Raw genomic sequence first — 19,947 nt, 5'->3', positions numbered from 1 at the left:
TGATTTTTGTTTACAAATAATTATTTAACCCTTCCATGATTTTATTCATATGATTTCTATTCACAACAAAAGTACTGTCAAAACTGAATTCACTGAAAACACCTGTTTATTTTATTTACTTTAATGTGAATATCCCACACTTAAAAGAAAAACAAATAAGATTGTGTGCATTTTCTTATATACTTCTCTTATATACAACCAAATCAGCTGTTCCATACAAAATAATAAATCACCCATTAACTTCTTACAGCTGGCAACACCATCAGTCAACTTGTATACAAATCGGAAGTTCATCACGATTGCCTACTACGTCCCCCGATAAGGGTTATTAATTCGCGGTTAACTTGATAAAAAATTAATAACTATGTTTTGGTTAAGTGAATTAATGCAAGTGAATGTGAAATTGATAAAAAATATCATGTGGAATATAAATATATTGAGAAAAAACCATAAATCCATTTCTATCCTATGGAAATATAAAATTCTTCATCAGTGGTCCCACTCAACAATTTCAGTTATTTAAACGTGAATTTAGTGGTACCACATAATTTTCTATGCCTATTTACTGCTGCCGGGGTTGTCACAACGTCACTTTTGTGATCTTCGAAAATTAAACATGGCGTCCGACGGAGTTGTTTATTTGCGAAAAAGTGAACGGTAATACCTTATTATCTCTATCTGCGCAACTGTCCTGCTTGCTCTTCGAATCCGAAGTACTGCTGTCAAAAATAAAGAAGGAAAAAAAATTGAAAACTAGAAAATCCACGCCATATTTTATTTCCTCCATCAGAATAATTTTTTGTTACACCAAATGAAAGTGTTTTATTTTCAAAAGAGTTACAATTAGTAAATTATCAATTTGTTCATTTGGCAGCGACGGAAATTGTTCTTAATAATAATTGAAAAGTGGTAAGTATACATTTTATTTGCCACAATTTATGTAATGGAAAAGGCCCACGAAAGAAAATCCTCTTGATGGGAGAGTGCGGCCATAATGGGATTCGAGTCCGATGCTTGACACAACTTTTATTTTTTTTTTTTTTCATGCAAAGAAAGTGCAGAGCTATGACCAATTTAATATTATTTTTGAAAAGAGGAAAAGGCGAACGTTTTTTGACCTAAAAACACGTTCAAATTAAGTGTTTATTTAAACAAAAAATAAAAATTGCTTAACTTTTTTCGATTTCAATTGTTGAGGGAATTTTTTCTTTCGAGGAGGAACAAATTGGTAGCGTTAATAGCGCTGCAATGCGAGTGCGATTGCGAGTGTGTCTTGTTGTGTACCCAGATAGCTTAGCTATGTATGTGAGAACTATTTTAAATCATAATTCCTGCTGACAAGTAGTTTATTTATTAAATTTAATTAATGTTTGTGGTAGTAGATGGCAAAAGTTCTACGATATATGAAAGTTTTGTCACAAATGTGGGGTTCTTTTTGTTTTGGTCTTGAATGAAGAAATGGGGTGCATGGTATTGAGTGTACCAAGATAGATAAATTGATCTTTTGTCCTTTTTTCGGAGTATTCACTGATTGGAAAATAAAAATTGTTGAATAATTTTATTTTACCACGTCGCATCTGTCCCATAAAAGCCTTGAATTATTCCAAAAATAGGTTTGGTATTAGTCAAATGGCATTTCATCCATATTTGAGGCAACATATTCTATTTGCCTCCTTGAATGGAATCCTTATTAAAATAAAACAGAATGCGAAAATATTTAAACAATAATGCCCATTTAATAACCACACTTTTTATAAAACTGTTCTGTTTCAGTCACATAAATAAATATTATTTTGACGATGTGCGTTTTTCCAATATGTTTTCTCTTATCATTTACATCCAGTGCACTTCCAAATTCATAAACTTGTCCATCTACTTAGGTTCCTAGCTAAATGTCCTCAGTTTCGCGAATTCGGTGAAGTCACTTTCCACTGCGCGCCACCTGATCCGCGGTCTTCCTCTACTGCGCTGTCCTGTGGGTGTGGATTCGAAGACTTTCCGGACCGGAGCATTGGTTTCCATGCGCTCTACGTGACCCAGCCATCTTAGTCGTTGGACTTTTACCCTTCTGGCTACCCGGACCGTACAGCTCGTCTTTCCGTCTTATCCCTCACTCCCCTTCGATGCATACGGGACCGTAGATCACACGAAGAACTTTTCTCTCGAAACGACCCAAGTTGCTTTCATCCGTTTTTGTCATAGTCCATGCTTCTGCATCGTATAGCAGCACCGGGATGATAAGGGTCTTATAAAGCGACACTTTGTCCCTTCGAGAGAGGACTTTTCCACTCAATTGCTTTCTTAGTCCAAAGAAACAGCGGTTAGCAAGAGTTATTCTGCGTTTTATCTCAGCACTGATGTTGTTTTCAGCGTTTATAGCGGAGCCTAGATAGACGAAGTCCTTGACTACCTCGAAGTTACGTCTGTCAATGGTGACGTTTTGACCAAGACGTCGGTGTTGTATGTCCTTTCTTGACGACAGCATGTACTTTGCTTTGCCCTCATTAACCGTAAGACCCATTTTTGCCGCCTCTGCCTCAATACACATAAAAGCTCCATTGACATCACGCTGAGCTCTTCCGATTATGTCAATGTCATCAGCATATGCTAGTAATTGGACCGACTTTTGAAAGATAGTGCCTCTAGTGTTGACGTTTGAGCTCTGCACTATTCTTTCAAGCAGGATGTTAAAAAAATCACAAGACAGCTCATCACCTTGTCTAAAACCTTTTTTGACATCGAATGTTCTGTTAAGTTGTTTCCAACCTTTAAGGAGCACCGTGAATTCTCCATGGTCATCCTGCACGAACGGAAGAGTTTGGCAGAGATGCCAAAACTAGACATGGCTTTATACAGCTCGTCCCAGTAGATGCCGTCATATGCGGCCTTGAAATCGATGAAAAGATGGTGGGTGTCGCTTTGGTGTTCATGAGTTTTTTCCAGGATCTATTGTAATGTGAATATTTGATTGTCTGTGGACTTTTGTTGTCTAAAAGTACACTGATAAGGACCTATGTATCAGGTTGTTGACGATGGGCTTTAGACGTTCACACATTACGGCAGAGAAGATTTTATAGGCGATGTTAAGTAGACTGATTCCTCTATAGTTGGTGCAGTTTACAGGGTCTCCTTTTTTCAGGATCGGGTAAACAATACTGACGTTCCATTCATCTGGCATGCTTTCTTCCGAACATATCTTAGAGATAAGTTGGTGCATGCTCCTAACCAACTTATCTCCAGCTGCTTTAAAGATCCCTGCATTCAAGCCATCCGGTCTCCAGCGGCTTTATTAGACTTCAGCTTAAATATGGAAATCTTTACCTCGTCTAAGTTGGGAGGACGGAATTGTTGGCTTTCGTCTTCTTTGTTGAATGGATCATCCTGCCTGACAGCGGAATTCGGTTTGTCGTCGCCTTCCTTCCTTCTCCTCCTTCCATATCCTCAGCATTGACTGAGGTTCCACTATGATGTTTCCACTTTCGTCTTTGCAGCCTTCGGTTCTAGCTTTATGCACCTGTAAATTTCGTTTCACCTTCATAAAACTTTCGAGCTTCATTCCTGCTTTTAAACCTCTCAACATCTTTGACCGCACTCTTCTCATGCCCTCTCTTCCTCAGGGTTTTTGAGCTTTTCTAAGCTAAAATTTATATACTTTAAAAATTAAAAAAAGATTAAATTAACTATTCGCATTTCAAATACTTCCTCAACCTTATTCTTATGTTTATATAAACTCGTTAGTTTGGCTACGACAGGACGCTCAACACTGTCAGACCACAAACTCAGATTTAAAGCGCTACAGTAGCTCTTTTCAAGAAAGCCAAAGGAAGCAAATGGGGTTTTTAACCTCGCATAACCTATTGGCTATACACATCGGTCATCCGACCAATACTTATGTACCTACGGGGTTGCAGTATGGTGGACTGCACTGTTGAAAGTCACATACTACGAAAAACTCAGCAGATTCCAACGAATGTCTCTGCATAAGCGGTGTATTGAGAACCAAACCCTCAGCAGCGTTAGACGCTCTACTCCATCTGACACCCATCGACATCTTCAGCATGGTAGCGAGTACAGCTATAAGACTCAACGCCTCATCTCAATGGACCAACAACAATGTGGGGCATTCCATCATTTTGAACCTCTTTGGTTCTATTCCAAAGTACAAGGACACTATTCCAAAACGCCAATTTAGAAAAAACTTCCAGGTATCTATTCCATCTAGAGATGAATGTGAAGACATAAAACTCCTGGATGACAAAAGCATTCATCATGTGTGTACTCGGAAAAGCTTAATCTAAGCATCTCTTTTCGCCTCCCTAAAAATTGTAGCGTCTTCCAAGCGGAAATTTTAGAGATCAAAGAGGTCCTCTCCTGCAAGGGCTGTTTGGACGACGAAGAAAAGGAAACAATATCTCACCTTCTCTGCACTTGCCCTGCTCTTTCACTAAGACGCAGACTTCATCTGGGAGACTACCTTTTTGATAATCCTAGTGAACTAGCTAAAAAGGATATCAAATATCTTCTTCGCTTTATAAAAAGCTCAAAATGGTTCGACTAGTAAAAAGTAATTTTCTAGACTCATGTGGTATCACAATGGGCCTTTCTTTTGGCCTAAGTGTGTGGGTTCTGTATTCGCAACCACTTTAACTTAACCTAACCTAACCTAGTCCACGGCAACTCACTGATTGTGCTGTAGCTTCATCATCATGAGTAAAGCTCCATTTGTTACATTTAAAAAAAAAATGCAGAAGTCATAAAAGTTCCTCTTTATGTTTTCTGTTTTAAAGAGCTTTCATTCTGGTCTACTTCTTACCGTAGACACATTTTCAGCAATTAACATAAGCAATTGACTTTGCACTTGAACCAGAAGAATTACAGTGAAAAAAGTGTGAAAGACACATTCCAGTCAACGGCACGGAGGTTTGATCTATCTAAAACAAAAACCGCTCAACCCACCATTGGCTATTGAAAGTATTTGCTAAAATAATCTCGTTCAACAAGCTTAACAATTTAAGACCCTTAGAAAGAAAGTTATGATCCTTTTAAATCGATATTTATTTTGATATTTTTCAATAAAAAACTATACCTGTTCGTAAAGAAACAATAAACGAAATGTATCCTTTTCTAACAAAAAACTCAAAAGACTATTCTTATCTATTCTTTGGCCGGTCGTAGGTAGCTCCATCTAGCAGCAAAGATGACACAGTACTATCAAATTGTACAAAACATTGACGAACTGAAACGTCTCTATCCGGACTTGAATATGGAAAGTATGCAAGTTGTTCAGGTCACAGGAGACGATGCCAATACTCAGTCACGTCCTCAGGTAAAATTTAGTTTAAAAATACTTAAATCTTTGGACTAAGTTTTAAAATTTATAAGGTTTTTCTTGACAATTCCATAATTTTAAATAACATTTAGCAGGTTGTTTATCAAACTGGAAATCAAAATACACAGCAGCAACCACAGCAACAACAGACAACACAGTACATCTTGCAGGACGATTCAGTTCACCATCAACAACAGCAACATCAACAACAACAGCAGCAGCAACAACAACAGCAACATACCCAGCAGCAGCATGTCTATCAGCAAGTTCAGCAGGAACAGCGTCATCAAATACAACAGCATCATCAACCACATCAGCAACAACAACAGTCATTGTATTATACATCCGAAATGCATCCCGGCAATGCTGTCGTCCAGCATTCGGCTCCCCAGCAACAGCAACAACATCAACAACAGCAGCAACACCAACAACAGCAGCAGCAACAACATGCCCAGCCCCAGCAAACACATGCAGCTGCACAACCAACTCAGCAGATTCTCTATCGAATGCCGGTAGCCCAGCAACAAGCAACCCAACAAACACAGCAGGTAATTTCAATAACAAATGAACTCAACTCTGTTTTCGATGTGTCCATGTGTAATTTGTATGTTTTTGTCTTTCGTCATTCTTGTCTCTTTGGAATCGTATCAGCTCCTAAATAATACTCATGTAATTGTGCAGCAATCCCAACCACAGGTGCTCATACAAACGACGCCCCAAACAATTCATCAGCCCGAAATGATTATGCGCCAACAGAGAATACTCTTCAATCCAAGTCGCACTGTTATGTATACTCACCAGGCTACGCCTGCCCAAACTCAGATACAACAGCAGGATCAACAACAACAACAGCACATGTTGCAAACCCAAGAAACAGTTCATCAGCAACACACAAATACCGTGGCGACGCAACAGCAGCACGTCCAAATGCAACAGCCCCGTCTGGTGCCCCATCCCAGACCCATAGTATCGGCTACTCAACAGCCCTCACAGAATGTTATCTTCCACCAGGTTCCAACTGGTCAGAATGTAACAATCCAACAGCCTCAAGGGGTGAGTTCAATTTCCAACAACAAAATATATAACTATAAAAAAAATGTGTCTTGAATTTAAATAAAACAAACAAATGTTTTTTTCCATTAGGTTATCTCATCTCAACTTCGAAGTACTATTCGGGCGAAAATTCCAAGGGGTGGGATGGCTCCTCGAGGGATGGGACCACGTGCCGCCACGCCTATGGGAACAAGTTCAACTGAAACAGTGAAGATTCCCAAACCGCGAGCAAATGCATCATCCACCCCGCGTGGGAACAGAGGTGGGAGAACAGTGCGTGGACGTGGTGTGTCCAATGCAGCTCAACGCAGTGTATCTGTTTCGTCTGGGCAAATGTCTGTTGCAAATTCTAACAATTCAAATGTCACAGTCACACTCCCCAAACAATTAAATCAAAATGTCCCACAAACTGCAACATACAAGATTCAAACTTGCGACTACATGGATTCAAATCAAAAATACACAGCCAATTCCGCTTCAACAAACACTCCAATTATGTCGACAACTGGCACTTCAACTTACAGTGGAGCTAACCTGAAATTTCGAATTCCTAAGGTAACAGCGGCAACAAACGACAGCCAGAACACGTCATCATCGAACACAAGTTCCGGCTATCAATCTAATAGCATGGACTTGGAGGATAGTATTCAAGCAGTAGTGGTGAAAAAGAACCAGGAGCAACCACAAGCTACGAGCAATGCAGGCGTTCAAATGGCCACAACCCTTACCACTTATTACACTGAGAACGAAAGCGATGATGCTCGCATGATCAAAACCCAGAACGGTACTTGTATGACTCTGAGCGAGTATAAGAAGCGTAATTCATCGACTCTGAAAGTAGTTCAAGGACAACGACATCAAACACAAACAACAGCAGCGGCAGCAGCAGCAGCCAACCAAACAAATGTTGCCCAGAAATTACAATTGTCGAATGCTGGCCAATCGGCAACGACATCATCTCTGACCGGTGTTGCTCGCATTGCTATTCAACAGAAGACCGGCAATATTCAAGCCCCAGAACAGCAGACCATGACCTTATCGTCAAGTGTGCAGAAAACATCGCACAACAACTACGAGATTCAAACTCAACATGTCATTCAAAACCGAAGTATTCAGCAAGTTCAAAACTATTCTGAGAAAGACCGGAATAGCGCCAAGATGTTGGTTATTTTGGCTTCCGGCGAACAGCGTTTGATCACATTCACATTGCCGCGCGAATCTTGCACTGTTCAGGACTTGCTCGAGCAAGTAGGAGTTCCGTTCGATGACAAGACAACTATTCAGTGCGTTGAGAGTCCCGGAGCCAATATTGACTTTGTTGTAACCGTGGGCTTCTCAGTCCAGGAATCGGCTAGCGAACTTATTTCCAAAGCCGAAGAAAGCATCCAAATGAGTCGGCAACAAGAGAGTGCCGCTTCTGCTGCCCTGCAAGCCCCCCAACAGGTTTTGAACACAATCCAACGACCCATGCAAGGAATTGCCGCAGCTAGTACTTCAGCCCAGGCAGTTGTGGCTACGACAAGCTCCGATGACACCAACAAGGATCTGGCAAACAAATCAAGTGAAGAAATCCAGCGGAAGGTTATTCAAGGATTCCTTGCTGTGTGCCAGTATTGCGGTTTCTGTGGATACGATCATGCTAAATGTGAACGGTAAGTTAAAAGGAATGATATTTTAGGCTATAGCATAACATTGGATGTACTTTCAGTTGCAAGAGAGTATTTGTTGAGGATCCTAAGCGAATGCCATGTCAAAAGACAGCCGCGGCAGCAGCAGCAGCCAGCGCAGCCGCAGCAGCAACTGCTGCAGCTGCAAATGCTGCTAAAGCTGAAGAAGAAAAGAAGCGAACTGCTCCGCCAGAAATATTGAATCGCGCACAAACAAAAGCACTCGCTGCATTATCAGTCACCCCAACTCGAGGCGGTAGAAATGCACCCACATCGAGAGGACGCACCCGAAGTGGTCGTAGTAAACCAGCCGAAAGTGAGCCTGTTATATTGACTCTAAGTAGTGACGATGAAGGTGATGATGAACAATCCAATAAGTCTGCACATAAAGTGAGTTCATTGAGAAATTTAAAAAAAAATTGTTTTTAATAATTTTCTTATACTTTTTTTTATCAGGTTCCTGTTGTTAACACTGCTGCAGCTGCAGGAAAACCATTTGCTTTTGAACCAGATGTATCTGCTGTTGATGAATCTCGTGTTTATGCCGGTAAGTGAAGAGCTTTGTGATTACATAACTATAAAAGGATTTGACAAAAACATGTCCCTTATAAGTGGATAGGGAGCTTTTACAAAAAGCCTTTTTTTTTTAAATGATTTTAAGGCATTTAAACTCGTCATTGAAATTTTTTCTTAGTATCAATTATGAGGTTGTAGTACCTGTGGCATGATGGTTAGTGCGTTGGACTGTCATGCCAGAGGTCTTGGGTCAATACTGCCTGTGCCATCTAAAGTTTTTCACGGTTACTGCCTCTTGGGAGGAATTGACAAATGAAAAGGCATTCTTCAATTAGCCGTTCGGATTTGGCTTAAGACTAAAGGGCCCCTCCATCCCTGAAGACATTACTCGCACACAGGAATGGTTGAGAGTTGTAAGTCTCTAGGCCCTAGTTCTCAACGGATTGTTGCTCCACCTAGTATATTTATCAATTTTGAAGCATCTAAAAAAAAATGTTTGCGTATAACTGTCGAATCTATATCAATTTCATTTTGAAATAATTAAAATCATAAATTTTTAATTTTCCTTCAAAATTATTTAATGTGTGCTTTCAAATTATTTCGAAAATTGGAAGCTTTAAATTTTTTTTAATATAAGACTTTGAGGCATCCTTTTATCTTTTTTTGATTTCTTCGCGTATCTTAATATCGATAAGCACAAACCTTAAAAAAATAACTATGCAGGTTTCTATGTTTCAAAAAGTTAGACAATATTTTTTAAATGCATTCAACTATATAGGATGGCAAACAGAATATATATGGAAAGGTAAGTTATTCTATTAATTACATTCAAAGTTCCATTTTATTTAGATAGAACGTTGCATATTGTAAGATCCAATGATGAAGCTCAGAAAGCGCCACAAAACTATTTAGTATTTTATTATTTGGTAAACAAAAGGGTTGTTTTATAATATGAACATTTGTGAAGGTAATGTGCCCAGCTAATTTGCCTTAACGGCATAAAGATTCGACTTTGAAGTTTGTCCATTTTTTTGTATCAGTTAAACTGTTGTTAATTTTTTTCCACCGGAGTACCGACCCGACGACGGACGGAATATAATTCCGATTATTTTTAAACAATATGCGCGAATTAAATTCCTTGTTTTATTTTTTATTTTAAATTATTTAAAACTAAACAAATCGGAGTTGTACACCGCCGATGTGCCGCGAAAGTTATTATGGCAATTTATGAGAAACGTCAGTCGGTATGTCAAGCAGGTGAAAGAATTCACCACAGGTAGCAATAAAAGTATTGCCAGCACGGTAGCTCAGCTTAAGAGGGGTTTCGATTAGTTGAATATTTTATTTATGAAGGTGATCAATGAAATTAAAATTAAATTGATATCAAAATGATATCGAAATACGACGAGGTTAATTTCTCCAAGTCGTATTGATTAGAGTGGGCGCTAGGAAACTTTTTACTGGAAGTTTACCAAAACCAGGAGCTGAAAAATCAGTCTTCAAACAGAGTTATGAAATAAAAGAGTGGTTTATTTTCCAAATGGGAAATTAAAATTATCTTTTATTGCCTGGAAAACCTTGGCCGAAGCCGGGATTAAAAACCAGGATCTTTTATAACAACGAAATTACAAATAGAGATTTTTAGATTGACAGAAGGTCAGATCTCGGTAAAAAAAAGGTATAAAGAATATCAATGAAAATTATTAATTATTAAACAAATTCAAAAAAAAGAAACACAACCAAGAAAAATCACGCCAAGAAAATTTTCGACAAAAGACAAAAAATCAAACGGTTAACCACTTCCCGTAGTACCGGGAAAACAGATATTTGACGGGAAGGTCAGAAGGACACCAGAAGAAAAGCAAAATTCTAAGACACAAAGGAAAACGCTATACTTAGCTTCTTTGTTTGACTTATTCCAACAGCGTAGTCCTTCCTCAACAAATTTCCTCACAGCAGAACAAAATCTTCAATTTACTAAAACTTAAAAAAACTATCGTACATAAATTTCCTTTTTTTTTCAAAAAATTTGGTTCACACGATTTTCCTTAATCTTCGCTTTTGGGCGTAATCCAAAAAAGTGGCCATCATCATGGCGAGCTTGACCCTTCCGGCTACTTACCCTCAGGCAATCCTCTCGGATCTTTTGCGTGGTGATCGATCTGTTTCGGTCCCGCAACTTCCTCCATCCATAAGATTGGGGTGTGCGACCGAGAAGCCAGGTATCTTTTATCTCACGCGATCTTTTTAAAGAGGTGATGCGATCACCCCGTAGCTCTGTGAGTGAGTTCAGCTCTTCACTTTCGAACCCATTCCAGCCAAGACTTTCTGGAAAATCGTGTGGAATTCCTCGCATTACCGAGTACCTACACGCGCTAAATTTAGGTTGAGGAAAAACTACTTATGTCGTGTTGAAGAAGGTTGGTAGCCAAGCCTATAATTAAAGTGAAAGTTATTAAAATATTCTTGGGGTGATTTTCCATCATTACTAAGTTACAGATGGTGTGACTTTCCTGCACACATTGTTGGGCATGGGTATCGTCTTCATGCCTTGATGATCTTATTCCACCAATACGTGGGCCAACCGTCGCACAGTTCGTTTGTGTGGAATCCTTTCGCACAGTTTGGTGAGACCTGTTAAATTTGCTTTCCCAAAATGCTAGGAGAGCAGGTCACTGGCTGATGGTCCAGGTTTCTACTAAACTCTTCTAGAATTTTGGGGCTGCAGTAAGAATTCGTTAAGGGTGGTAAGCAACAAGGGAGGTGAAACTTGGTGTGTTAAAATTTACGGCAACAAATCCAATCCATTACTGAGTTTTTTTTCTGCCAAAAATGTTTCATTGAAATTGTGTAAAATTAATTAATAGAAATATTTAAGCGGAATCATTTGTTTAATTTTGCTAACAGCAAAGTTGGATTTCCATCTCCATCCATCAATTAGAGCAAGCTGAACACGTGTTTATACCTGCCTTTTGCTGAACCGTTAAAGCTAATAGTGTTAACAACTTGATCAACATTGTAAGCATATAATTTTATTAAAAAAAAAAAAACAAATTAAATTAAATGCAAAGCTATTTTGGATTGAAAAATTATTTTAATATCTGGTAGCATGGCCTTGAGCTTTAATTACAGTATGACATCTAGTGAACAATTAGTCAAATAATCGCCGGCATCTGTCGATTGAAATATTGTACCACTCCTGTTGAACCATCCTTCACAGTACGGTTTAATTTGTTGTTAAATGTTTCTCAACCGCGTTTTTAAATCTTCCCCAAAATGTTCTATGGGATTTAAGTCAGGAAATTAGGATGGCCACTCCAATACGATGATTTTTTGGTCCTTAAAATACTTTTGAGCACATTTGGATGCGTGCTTAGGGTCGTTGTCCTGCTGTAAAACACATTTGAGAGGCAGGTTCTCGTCCGCATAAGACAGCATCGCATCCTTCATGATATTCAACTTCATATTTTGATCCATTTTACCCTCAAACAAACGTATTGGTTCAACGCCATACCAAGAAAATTAACCTCAAAGTATGATACTGCCGCCACCAGTCTTAACCGTTTTCTGGGTGTATTTTTGATTCAGATCTTTCAAATTAAGATTTCTAACGGTTTGTCTGCCATCACTTCCGATAAATTTATATTTGTTTCGTCCATCCCCAAAACATTGTGTCTCCTTTTGGCCCTCTCCAATGAAAATGATTCGTGAACGAATTTAAAACGCGTTGTTATATTTTGTTTTCCTTAGAAAGAGCACCATTCTTGCGATCCTTCTGAGCAAGTTAACTTCAACTAATCTTCTACAATCAGTTTTGGAAATTATTGGAAGCTGTAGTTTGTTTTTTTTATTTCCCTTGAAGACTTATAAGGATCTTTTTTTGAGACGCAAATGATCTTCCAGTCTTCTCTTGGGGTTACTTTGCTTGGTTTTGCTTTTGCAATCAACTTGAGAGATCTGCTCATTATTCTGGCTATTTCCCTCAAAGATTTTCCCTTACTTCATATAACTAAAATGACAGCTTTCTCTTCTGGGGAACAATGCTTACCGTGACTCATGTTTTCCTTAGAATTAATTGTAATATTATTAAAATAATTTAAATTTACTTCCTAAAATGAACTTATTGTTTTAAAAGAATAAAAAAAACAAAAAATTAATGGCTGAATCACAAACACGCTTCAGCTTCGGCTTCGCCTGACGTTTACGAGTTCAGCCATAGGAATTCAATGCATGCTATCACAATGAAGCTTCGACCTCACGTTTCGTTTGACAATCGTAAGGAAAAGAACGTAATGTTAAGTAATGTGACTTCAAACGGAAGCCCTAGTTCAATTATCTGAACATTTGCTTTGTCTGACAGCTCATCAGCTGTAAAAAAAATGTCAACAAACAAAATATTTGCTCTTTGGAGGGATGAAATAATAAAAATGTCATTCAAAGCAACCTCGAAGCAGGCCTAACGTAACGCAGACAAAGCCGAAGCGTGTATGTGTTTCAGCCATTATATTTTTGGTACTAGTTAAATATTAAGGTCTGTGTTCCAATGTCTTTCTATTTTAATGTCCACCAAAAAATAGTCTTACCTAAGGAACGGTTCATTTTCAAACAACCAACAAGCAAACAGAAAATAAAACCCATTATATTGTGCATAAGAAAGTATAACTTTTTTTGATAACGGTTAAAACTACTTTTAATGCATGATGTTGTTTTTTTTAATTAGGTTTTACTCTTAGCAACTGTCTCTGTGTCTATTTTAATGTCCATGTCTGTATGTTTCAAGCTGTAGTTGTAAAATACAATCATCTTTTGCTTTGTTGAATTAATTAACGCCCTAATTCTACAGATCCTGTGCAGGTCTACTTAGGTCCATTTTGAGTAGCCATTGAATGTTCTTACACGTCAGACAAAAGTCCACAAAAGAGAAGAATGAATCAACTCTTAATTTCAAAGAGCACCATCCCCATTATGATTCTTTTTTTCAGAATCTCTTATTGCAGTTAGAAGTAAAACTCCGTCTTATTTTTCGGACTTACACAATCGGCCGAACCAAACGTCATTTATGACGTTCATTTACATATCTTTTGCAATTCATCTGCATTAGTTTGATCGCATATTTGACTCTAAGTGCGTTTTTTTGGTATTCCATATATAGTACAGTGAGAAATTGCCAACAAAACGGTCCGCAGTAGCCACATTCTTGTATTTAAAAATTGGTACAACTGAAATAAGATCTGTCAGAATAAAAAAAATGGATGAGTAGGTATCATATTCTTATATGGTGCCGAACTAATCAGTTCTTCATTGTTTAACACGAATCAAACTATCCCACTTGCACTTCACACATCGAAACAGCATTTGCATTTTAGAAAGTGCTGTCAAACTTAATCACTTTTAAATCTTTTTGTGCGGTGGAAACACCAAAATGATTTATTTAATCTAAAATAGTGGAAACATAGCAAAACATAAGTATCTTTTCTTGCAAAATAAGCCCAGTTAGTCCCTTTCATTAACAAAACTGAATAATATCAACAGTAACAGATTGATTTTTTCCTCAATAGAAAACACATGATTCCAAATGCGCAACTACTCAACGAGCACAGCCATCGAAATACAAATGCAATATCAATCGTACCAACATTTGTTATTCGTGTAAAATTCTACTAAACTATTGATATATTTTCCAACAAAACACGGGTTCTATAAACGTGTCTAAGTTAGGATGTGTGAAACAAAATGATTTGTATGTCCCAAATCTAAATCCGATCTTGCTGACTTATTACTTCTCCAAAAACATTGGTCAAAAGGGTTTTAACTTTCAATTTATACTTTTTTTTTAAATTGTCGATAATTCATTTCTATGAAGTATAGATATTATATTTCAACTTATTAATAACAAATCAATTTATTTTTTTGATCGTATTTCAGCTGTCAGAGTGTTTTTTTGAATAGAGGTACGACTGCAGTAATCCAGTGTATTTACATTTATGAATGCAAATCTTGGATTACTGCTGCATTTTTACATTAATGAACTTACCCATAGTTTTGTTTTCCATAAAATAATCGCTATCTTCAGTATTCTTTTCTACTACTACTTTTTAAAAAATTATCATTAGTTGTTGACTTTAAGTGTTTTATTAGAACCGTAAAGAACCGCTGAAGCTTTTACGCTAAAACAGTTTTTTAACAGAAAAATGCATAACGTTATAAAAGTAATTTTTGTTCTTAAAACGAATTCATCATATGAAAAGGTTATCACATCAAGTGTTCCAATTATTTTGAAAGAAAAAAATTATGTTGAAAACGATTTTTATGTAAATTTGAGCATTACTCTATTGATTAAATTCTTAATCAGCACTAAAAATTAGCTAAATTTTGATTTGATTTCAGCGCTGGTGTCGTTGTCTGCATTAATAGCGGTGCCTAGGTAGACAAAGTCCTTAACTACCTCAAAGTTATAGCTGTCCATGGTGACGTTTTGTCCAAGACGTCGTCGTTCAGTGTCCTTTTTTGATGACAGCATATACTTGGTCTTGCCCTCATTGACCACTAAACCCATCTTCTTCGCTTCCGTCGCAATGCTCAAAAACGCTCCACTGACATCACGCTTTGATCTTCCAATTATGTCAATATCATCTGCGTATCCGAGTAATTGGATGGACCTTTGGAAGATTGTGCCTCTAGTGTTGACGGTTGAGTTTTATACAATTCTTTTCAGAACGATGTTGAAGAAGTCGCATGACAGTGCATCGCCTTGTCTAAAACCTTTTTTAACATCAAATGCATCGGTAATATCTTTTCCGACCTTGATAGAGCAGCGTGCATTCTCCATCGTCATTCTGCACAAACGGTAGAGCTCTTCCCTATAGATGCTGTCATACGCGGCTTTAAAATCGATAAAGCTCCTGGGTTTTTTCCAAGATCTGCCGTAGTGTGAATATTTGGTCGATAGTGGACTTTCCTGGTCTGAAGCCACACTGATAAGGACCAATCAGGTTGTTGACGAATGGCTTCAGACGTTGACATAATACGGCAGAGAGGATCTTATACGCAATGTTAAGGAGACTGATGCCTCTGAAGTTGGCGCAGTTAAGAGGGTCTCCTTTCTTATGTATCGGGCACACTATGCTGAGATTCCACTCATCGGGCATAGTTCGGCAGCGATGCCGTCAGCTCCAGCAGCTTTGTATGACTTAAGTTTTTTAAGTTCAAAAGATCAATTTCCGTATAAAAATCGTATTGGCACTGGGTGCCCGTATACACGAAATTGACATTTTTTAATTGCAACCCTTAACTGCCTCAAATATAAAAAAAAAATGTAAAACGTCGTTTACTTGGGTACTGTATGCCTGAAAATAAAATTCCTTTGTGCATGTAAATGGGGAACTTACAAGTTTTTTTTCCATTTAAAATTTTGTTTGGGCTCTGAGTGCCCAGTACACTGATCTAGGGTTAAAAAAACCCCTTCATTTGTTGAAAAATTATAGCGTGAAGTTCGAGTTTATGACAACTTAATCCTTTAAAAACAAATATTTTCTTTCAGACAAAAAAAAAAAAAAAAAAAAACATTTAAAAAATGAAACCAAAGAAATCTCGATAATTGCAATAATTTCTTTAAAAAAGTCACTATTTTTGTAAAATATCCAAAAAAAAAGAAAGTTGTATGGATACGAAACAACTTCATCCAAATTAAATTCTAATCTAACAATCCCATAAATAAGTAACTCTACCTCTTGAACGCATCCCATTCAAAATGATGAAAAACGGAAGACGTACATTATTTGTATGAGCTGGCAATGATGTCCATACATTCGAATTTCGAAATGTCAAACCAAAAGCACTAGTAAACGTCACATTCACACCATCCATCCCATCAGTCTCTGTCTCATTTTCATGTGCATTATTTTCTTATTGAGATTTTTTCTTAAAATTAAACCGAGAAAATGTGTGAATTTCGAAGATAAAATAAAATAGAAATATCGTGACGAAGAATATAGAATAATTTATTAAATTATTTGTAAATCAATTCCACTTTTTGTACACACAATTTCCCTATTTACTAAGTTATAAAGTAGCACAACATGGGTGAACAACTTTCAGCAGGTATGGAAAATACTTAACACTTTCAATCTCTATCTCTTTCTATTCCTGTTTGTTTAAATGCTAAAGAGACTATTGTGTACTCATTTAACTCACGTTGTTCTTGTTGGTTGCAAAATTTCCTTTTGCAAGAAAAAACTTAAATAATTTTGCATTTATCTCAATCTTAAATTGGTCTACCAGAAAAATAACTCTTATATTATAAAATAAAAAAGACCATGGAATACAAAATGTATTCGTCAAGAATAGTTTCCGGTACAAAATGACAAATGAAATTATACAATGCATACTACACTGCCCACTTGCCAAAAAGCAGCATACACAAATCCTTCTCTTAAAAACAAAAAGTTATAATTACTATTATTTTTCTTATTTATAGAATTCCGTCGCGACAATGTGGCAGACTCAGAAAATGCAATGGACAGTCTGTACACATCATTCACATGCAAACTCATTCGCATTGGAACCCACCGTTTTGAATCAAAAGATGCTGTAAGTTGTTAACCTATCTGCCGAGTACCGCCGAAGATCCTTGAACATTTGAATCTTTCTCGGAGACATTCAACCCATTATTATGTTGCTTATTCCTTTTTCTTTCTTTTTTATTTTCAAGGTAATATTTACAAAGAAGGGGATTCGTATCTTTGCACCAAACTGCAGCAATCTGACGGATATCGTTGCATTAGATATTTACAAGCAAGAAATTGTAAAGATTGTTGCATTTTTCTCAAAATCTTTTTCTGTAATGTTTATCTATACAATGCGCAAATGTTCCGAGTACATAAGGGAAAGTCTTGAGATGAAGCCTAAAAACACTGCACTCGAAAGTAAGTTAGCTATAAAATTGAAGGTGTATTTATGTACCTGTGCTGCTAGGCGCGCATGAAGGATTTCGATTCACTGTTCAATTCGATCGTTAGGGTTGCAAACGATTTTTGATTATGCGCGCGTACAAACCAGCATTATAAGAAAATGGTTGTCATAGTGATTTGGATCGAAATCGGAATCATGTTCGTCTAGCATTGGTTAATGGGGATGCTACCTATATTACCATGGAACAAATTGATAACATAATATTTTCTTTTTTTATTTAGCTCCTTACTTTAATTCAGCTGAAAAGGGTGATACGTATAATAAAATAATTTTACAAATAGAAACAATTTCGGAAGAATCAATTAATGTTATAAGGTCGATTTATAAGAGTATTACTTTGGAGGAAATTCAATTCCAGGATGCAAATGAACTTCTGCTTCGAGCTGCTGCAAAAGATAAATATGTTGTTAATGCCAATTCAAAGTAAGTCTATTTCTTTGTTTCGTTGTTGGTTGCATGGACTTAATTTAAAAAATATACATTAAAACTCCTCAAAGTTAAAAGATATATGACTTTTAAACCACTATTCAAGTGGCCATAATTACTATTGATTGAGTTTTATTTAAAATATTTTTATTTTATTTATTTTCAGTGAAATTCGACTCGATCCAAATGATATTCGGCAAATATTAATCTATCCACCTGGCAAAGGCGGTATTTCAATAAATACCGAGGATTACATGTGTCTAGCTACAGATCAATATCTCAACGATGTTATTATAGATTTCTATTTAAAATGGTTACATCAAAATATTGTCCCCGAGAAGAGTCGACAACGTACGTACATCTTTAGCAGTTTCTTTTACAAACGTCTGACAACAATGTCCACACGGCCGCGAGCACAAAGTGCAAAAGATGTAAAACAAACGGCAGCTCAAAAGCGTCATGCTCGCGTTGCTAATTGGACAAAAAATGTAAATTTATTTGACAAGGATTACATTATAATTCCCATAAATGAGCTGTCCCATTGGTTTTTGGCGATAATTTGTTTCCCTATGCTCAAGGGGCCGGTAACCTTTGACACAAATGAACCGATTACTGCGCAACAAATGACAAAAAAGAAAAGTAAGTTTTTAAATTTATTTTTTTTTTCTATTTTTTTCTAAAACTAAATTAAATTTTTAATAGAAGGTTCAGAAAAAAAGGTGTCTCTTCAAATTGGCAATACAACAATAACGCCGCTATCAAAAAGAGACGAAACCGTATGTTTGGGAGAAGAAGACAGCGAACGTGATGAAGCCGAAGGCGACGATAGTGATTTAGCATCCGATGATAGTGATTTTGAGACTCCGAGTGCCAATGGCTCACAGCGTCAAGCAATAAAACAACCAGTTATTTTAATATTTGACTCACTGGCGGGAGCATCGAGAAGCCGAGTAGTAGCCACATTACGCGATTATCTCACCTGCGAATATCAAGCCAAGGTTCAAGATAGTCAGAATCACTCCTACACTAAAATTAACATGCCCGGAAACTGCGTGAAGGTGCCACAACAAAATAACTTTACAGATTGTGGTCTCTATCTGCTGCAGTATGTTGAGCAGTTCTTTACCGACCCAATTCGTGATTACACAATTCCCATAAAGCAACTTGTCAATTGGTTCGATACAATTGTTGTGACTAGAAAAAGAGAAGAGATTTCAAATTTATTGGCTGAGTTAATCCACGAATACAATCCTAGTCAGTTGCCGCTACCCAAAATTCCCTTTCCCACGCTAAATGGAGAACTTATTGATAGACCAGACGAAAGTTTTAGCGAAGATCAGGTGGAATTTGAAGAGGAAGAGATGGAGGAAGATGGCTTAGAAGAGGTGAGTTACTTTCATCAAAAATCAATAAGTTGTGACAAATATTTTATATATATTATTGTTTATAGGATGACACAGCTGAAACAGAATCATCACCAGAAGAGCCCACATCACGAGCAGATAAAAATAATTCAAATATTGGAAGTTCGTCTTTGTCGCTAGCAACACTGCCATCTCTTGGAAGAAAAATAGTACTAAAGCGCAGTTTTTCCGGAACTGGCATAACAGTAAATGTGCGGAAAACTCCCAAGCTTGACCCATAAAAACAACTAGCACGTTATTATGATTATTATTATTATTCGTCGACTATTATAATTATTATTATTTTTATAAACTATCACATAGGAGTAGATTGCAGAGCGATTCCTATTTAAATGTCTCTTTGCTGTCGTTGTAAATAAATTTATATAAAAAAAAAAACAAAATATTGAATTATTAAGTAAAAAAAAAAACAGAACAAAATAAAACAAAAAATGCTAACAATTGAATCTTTGCGATTGTAAAACTATCCATTAATTTTTGTTAGAAATTTTATTTTCTTTTTTATCCTACAAGATTTAGAAATAATAAATTTAAATAAAAATTAAAATCTAAAAAAAATAAA

The 19,947-nt window shown here is 36.9% G+C and overlaps 1 protein-coding gene across 1 annotated transcript; it reads left to right on the top strand.

The window, feature by feature from the left end:
• Nucleotides 1-284: 284 nt before the first annotated feature.
• Nucleotides 285-19,947, top strand: LOC129944654 (uncharacterized). Its single transcript, XM_056054241.1, has 13 exons — nt 285-910; nt 5,166-5,326; nt 5,425-5,877; nt 5,981-6,382; nt 6,473-8,034; nt 8,091-8,439; nt 8,506-8,596; nt 17,042-17,154; nt 17,276-17,489; nt 17,757-17,958; nt 18,128-18,600; nt 18,664-19,346; nt 19,412-19,947. The coding sequence occupies exons 2-13, from the start codon at nt 5,198-5,200 to the stop codon at nt 19,604-19,606; spliced, it is 4,866 nt and encodes a 1,621-aa protein (XP_055910216.1). The 5' UTR covers nt 285-910; nt 5,166-5,197; the 3' UTR covers nt 19,607-19,947.

This window comes from Eupeodes corollae, chromosome 2, assembly GCF_945859685.1.
Source record: "Eupeodes corollae chromosome 2, idEupCoro1.1, whole genome shotgun sequence".
NCBI classification, from domain to species: Eukaryota; Metazoa; Arthropoda; class Insecta; order Diptera; family Syrphidae; genus Eupeodes; species Eupeodes corollae.
This window is presented reverse-complemented; position numbering and strand designations above follow the sequence as displayed.